The sequence below is a fragment of the Silurus meridionalis genome, chromosome 12, assembly GCF_014805685.1.
Source record: "Silurus meridionalis isolate SWU-2019-XX chromosome 12, ASM1480568v1, whole genome shotgun sequence".
NCBI classification, from domain to species: domain Eukaryota; kingdom Metazoa; phylum Chordata; class Actinopteri; order Siluriformes; family Siluridae; genus Silurus; species Silurus meridionalis.
In genome coordinates, this window is record NC_060895.1 from 289,104 (window position 1) to 295,103 (window position 6,000).

At 41.4% G+C, this 6,000-nt stretch overlaps 1 protein-coding gene across 1 annotated transcript in view; it reads left to right on the forward strand.

The window, feature by feature from the left end:
• The window catches only part of LOC124394819 (telomerase protein component 1-like), a gene marked incomplete at its 3' end in the record, with an annotated part of 35,017 nt that overhangs the window by 7,625 nt on the left and 21,392 nt on the right, over window positions 1-6,000 (forward strand). The window contains exons 8-10 of the mRNA XM_046863295.1: window positions 3,759-3,880; window positions 4,050-4,207; window positions 4,463-4,572. Of these exons, the coding sequence (XP_046719251.1) occupies window positions 3,759-3,880; window positions 4,050-4,207; window positions 4,463-4,572 (390 nt within the window). The remainder of the gene's footprint in view (window positions 1-3,758; window positions 3,881-4,049; window positions 4,208-4,462; window positions 4,573-6,000) is intronic.

Sequence of the window (6,000 nt, forward strand, 5' to 3'; positions counted from 1 at the left end):
ACTCTCTGGTTTATCCAGGTGTGAGTACATAAAGTCAAGTCAAGTCAAGTCAAGTTTATTTGTATAGCGCTTTTCACAACAGACATTGTCTCAAAGCAGCTTTACACAAATCAACAGTGATGGTGAATGGTGCATTTGTCCCTGATGAGCAAGCCGTGGCGACTGTGGCAAGGAAAACTCCTTAGATGTTATGAGGAAGAAACCTTGAGAGGAACCAGACTCAAAAGGGGAACCCATCCTCATCTGGGTGACATCAAGAGTTTGATCATAAATCTTTCAACAATACAGAACACTGGAGAGTGAGAACTAACATGATTACTGGAGTATAAGATTATAAGTAATGTTCTTTCTGCAGTCTTAAACAGTCTATATGGTTAGTAGCTCCGAGTTTTATAAGCTCAGCATTTGTGATCACCACAGATCCAGCATCAGCTTCTCCATGCCAGAGCCTTTAAACACTCCAGGAGGTCCAATGTCAAAACTCCACACATGTAGCGGGATCCAAATGGCACTGGTACGTCTCTAGATGGTTCAGGATGTTTGTGAGTTCGGCATCTACTTCTTTAAAGGTCCGTAATCATCACGAGGTGGGAGGTGACTGAGCTGGAGCAACCTCAGGATGCCTCGGGATGGGGAGAGAAAGAGAAGCAGTGGAGAGGAATTAGCATAGCTGCTGTTCATGATATTAACAGCACAAGTTGATAATGTGCATGTGATCAGATGTTCTGGAGCACAAGGTTATGATGTGATGTGTGTTATGTGTAGGCTTTGCTAAAAGATACGTTTTAATCTACACTTAAATTGGGTGAGTGTGTCTGAGCCCCAACACCGTCAGGAAGACTATTCCAGAGTTTAGGAGCTAAATGTGAAAATGCTCTACCACCTTTAGTGGACTTTGCTATTCTAGGAACTACTAGAAGCCCAGAGTTTTGAGATCTCAGGAGCGTGGCGGATTGTAGCGTGTTAAAAGACTGGATAGATACACGGAGCCAAACCATTTAGTGCTTTATAAGTGAGAAGTAATAGTTTGTAGTCTATTCGAAACTTAACAGGAAGCCAATGTAGGGACGATAAGATCGGGGTTATGTGATCATATTTTTTTGACCTTGTAAGAACTCTGGCTGCTGCATTCTGGACTAACTGAAGCTTGTTTATTAATGAAGCAGGACATCCACCTAGTAACGCATTACAGTAGTCTATTCTGGAGGTCATAAACGCATGGACGAGCTTCTCTGCATCGGATATAGACAACATATTTCTTAGCTTAGAAATATTTCTAAGGTGAAAGAAGGCTGTTTTGTAACCTGATTGATGTGATTTTTGAAAGACAAGTCGCTGTCTAAAATAACACCCAGGTCTTTTACCGTTGAACTAGTGGTTACAGAACATCCGTCTAAATGCAGGTTGAGATGCTGGAGCGTCTGTATACCAGTTTTGGGCGATGAGCAAAATCTCAGTCTTATCAGAATTTAAAAGTAGAAAGTTATGGGTCATCCAATCTCTTAGTTCCTTAACACACTCAGTCATCCGGGTTAATTGAGCTGTATCGCCTGGTTTAGATGAAATATATAGCTGAGTATCATCAGCATAACAATGGAAGCTAATTCCATGCCTTCTAATAATATTTCCTAACGGAAGCATGTATATTGTGAAGAGCAGGGGTCCTAGAACTGAACCTTGCGGCACGCCATAATTTACTTGCATTAGCCTGGATAGCTCTCCATTCAAATCTACGAAATGGTAACGATCGGACAGGTAGGATTTAAACCAGCTTAATGCCTGTCCCTGAATGCCGATGTAATTTTGTAAGCGATCTAGGAGGAGATCATGGTCTATAGTGTCGAATGCAGCACTAAGATCTAGTAAAACCAACAGCGAGATGAAGCCTTGGTCTGAAGCTAAAAACAGGTCATTAGTTATTTTAACTAGAGCAGTTTCTGTGCTATGATGGGGCCTAAAACCTGACTGAAATTCTTCAAAGATATTGTTCTCTTGCAGGTAGGAACATAACTGTGCAGCGACAATCTTTTCTAAAATCTTAGACATAAATGGGAGATTTGAAATTGGTCTGTAATTTGATAACGTGTTTGGATCCAGATTAGGTTTTTAATGAGGGGCTTAATAACTGCTAACTTGAGGGATTTAGGGACGTGACCTAAAGATAGTGAGGAGTTAATAATATTTAGAAGAGGCTCACCAGTTGTATATAACACTTCCTTCAGTAATTTAGTAGGAATTGGATCTAACTGACATGTTGTCGATTTAGCTTTGGCAATAACATTATACAGCTCTTCCTGTCCTATACATGTAAAACAGTGGAGTTGTGGAGTTGAAGGTAACACTGTCTCAGGAGATGCTGTAAGAGGTTGAACTGCCACAATTGTTTTTCTAATGTTATCTATTTTTTCAGTGAAGAAAATCATAAAGTCCTCACTACTAAACTGTGATGGAACACAATTTTCAGAGCCCTGATTTGTAGTTAGTTTAGCTACTGTACTGAAAAGGAACCTGGGATTGTTTTTGTTGTTTTCTATAAGTTTGCTCAGGTGTTCAGCTCTAGCAGCTTTTAGCGCCCGTCTGTAGCTGAGCATACTGTCTTTATACGCGATTCTAAATACCTCCAATTTAGTTTTCCTCCATTTTCTCTCCAGATTACGTGCTGTTCTCTTGAGGGCATGTGTATGACTATTATACCAAGATGCAGGTGCTTGGTCTCTAACCTTTTAACCGGATAGGGCAACGGTGTCTAATGTGCTAGTGAGGATAAGGTCTATGTTCTTAGTTATCTCATCAAGATTAATAGTAGTTATGGGTTTAGTGAGAAATTGAGATAAATCAGGCAGGTTATTTACGAATCTGTCCTTAGTGGTTGGAACAATAGTCCTACCAGGTCGATAACGTGGTGCAACACGGCTAATCTGCTCTACCGGTAGTGTGTACAGTATGAGGTAATGGTCTGTGATGTCATCACTCTGAGGTAAAATATCTATATCAGTGACGTCTGCTCCGTGGGATATTATTAAGTCTAGTGTGTGGTTAAAGCGATGAGTTGGTCTGGTGACGTTTTGTTTAACCCCAAAAGAGTTTAATAAGTCAACAAATGATAATCCTAGAGCATCGTTTACATCATCTACATGAATATTAAAATCTCCTACAAGCAGCACTTTATCAAAATTGATCAAGAGATCTGATAGAAAACAAGCAAACTCTTGAAGAAAATCAGCGTAGGGTCCTGGGGGTCTGTACACGGTGACCAGAGCGAGTTTACTATGTATGTCCGAAAGTACAACTTTAAGAACGAGCACTTCAAATGATTTAAAGCTGAATCCTAACATCTGACTAACATTAAGAGAAGCAGTATAAATGGTTCCTACACCCCCCCCAAAGTTTAGTAGGTAGATGATTGCATCTTCAACTCTGGGGTCTACATGTGAGATGACCATGGTACATTGCTGTTTGAGGACGAGTCTCTCCAGGGTGTCCATGATGTGGGAGGTTAGAGGTACCGGTCTGTAATCCTTAGGGCCGTCTTTTACAACATAGGGACCCTTTTGAGATCTGACTCATGTTAAAAATCCAGCTGTTTTTTTACCTGGTCTACCACAATTAATAACCTTAAGGTCTATATGTCTTTTTTTTTTTTTTATATTAAAGAGAAATAATAAGTATATTTGGGTTAGGTGTCTGGTTTGTTGGTTGACTCTGTGTGTGTGTGTGTGTGTGTGTGTGTGTGTGTGTGTGTGTGTGTGTGGCTTTAGGTGAAGTCGATTCAGCGGGTTTCAGCAGATAAAAAAGAGAACGATTTCAACATGAAGAAACTGATTAAACGCCTCCACATTAAAGAACCGGCCGAGCACGTCATGAGCATCCTCGGGAAACGGTATGTCCTGTAGTGCTTAAGTCAGAGGTAAACCATAGTAGAAACCCAAGTTTTCACAGAAATCATTTTTGATGATGAGGAGGGAACTGTGTAAAGTGAAGGATGTGTATAAATGCTCTGTGTGTGTGTGTGTGTGTGTGTTTGTGTGTGTGTGTGTGTGTGTGTACAGGTACCCGACGGATGTGAGGGCGTTTTGGCGCAGTGGGCTCAGTGGGGTGTGGCAGAGTGAAAGAGCCAATCAGAGGATGAGACTGAAGCAGCCGGAGACGTGGGAGACGCGACTGAGTCAGGAAGGAAACAAAGCAGAGACCTGGGAGAAGCTCATAGGTCTAAATAATCCACCTTTTATATATTATTCGTCTTATATATCATCATTTCCTATCAGTTTGATACTGAACCACTTCATTCCTGTTTTACACGTACGTTACAGCAGAAATATCAGAGGTTTATATTCTGTCACGTATCCACCGTACACGTCCCTGTAAATGAGCTGAAACAATAATGAACAAACCTGTGATCTTCAGCTTCACTGATCCCAATCCAGACTTCAGGCCTGATTTGAAATGCACTGTGTGTTTGTAGATAATAATTCTCTGCCCTTCATGGCCATGCTGAGGAACCTGAGGAACATGATCACGCAGGGCATCAGCAACAAACACCACGACAAGATCCTCAAACGACTTAACTCAAAGGTCTCTTTCTTTCTCTCTCTCTCTCTCTCTGTCTCTGTCTCTCTCTCTCTGTCTCTCTCTCTCTCTATCTCTCTCTCTCTCTCTCTCTTATTCATATATATATATATATATATATATATATATATATATATATATATATATATATATATATATATATATATATATATCTGAAATTGTCTGAAATTGTCATTGTAGGTGCATGTCCACTGTGAGAGACATAATCTAAAAACATAATCTAAAAAAAAAAATCCAGAAATCACAATATATGATTTTTAAACTATTTATTTGTATGATACAGCTGCAAATAAGTATTTGAACACCTGTCTATCAGCTAGAATTCTGACCCTCAAAGACCTGTTAGTCTGCCTTTAAAATGTCCACCTCCACTACATTTATTATCCTAAATTAGATGCACCTGTTTGAGGTCGTTAGCTGCATAAAGACACCTGTCCACCCCATACAATCAGTAAGAATCCAACTACTAACATGGCCAAGACCAAAGAGCTGTCCAAAGACACTAGAGACAAAATTGTACACCTCCACAAGGCTGGAAAGGGCTACGGGGAAATTGCCAAGCAGCTTGGTGAAAAAAAGGTCCACTGTTGGAGCAATTATTAGAAAATGGAAGAAGCTAAACATGACTGTCAATCTCCCTCGGACTGGGGCTCCATGCAAGATCTCACCTCGTGGGGTCTCAATGATCCTAAGGAAGGTGAGAAATCAGCCCAGAACTACACGGGAGGAACTGGTCAATGACCTGAAAAGAGCTGGGACCGTCATGGTTTGAAATCATGCATGGCACGGAAGGTTCCCCTGCTTAAACCAGCACATGTCCAGGCACGTCTTAAGTTTGCCAATGACCATTTGGATGATCCAGAGGAGTCATGGGAGAAAGTCATGTGGTCAGATGAGACCATAATAGAACTTTTGGGTCATAATACCACTAAACGTGTTTGGAGGAAGAAGAATGATGAGTACCATCCCAAGAACACCATCCCTACTGTGAAGCATGGGGGTGGTAGCATCATTTTTTGGGGGTGTTTTTCTGCACATGGGACAGGGCGACTGCACTGTATTAAGGAGAGGATGACCATGTAGGAGGGCCATGTATTGCGAGATTTTGGGGAACAACCTCCTTCCCTCAGTTAGAGCATTGAAGATGGGTCGAGGCTGGGTCTTCCAACATTACAATGACCCGAAGCACACAGCCAGGATAACCAAGGAGTGGCTCTGTAAGAAGCATATCAAGGTTCTGGCGTGGCCTAGCCAGTCTCCAGACCTAAACCCAATAGAGAATCTTTGGAGGAAGCTCAAACTCCGTGTTTCTCAGCGACAGGCCAGAAACCTGACTGATCTAGAGAAGATCTATGTGGAGGAGTGGCCCAAAATCCCTTCTGCAGTGTGTGCAAACCTGGTGAAAAACTACAG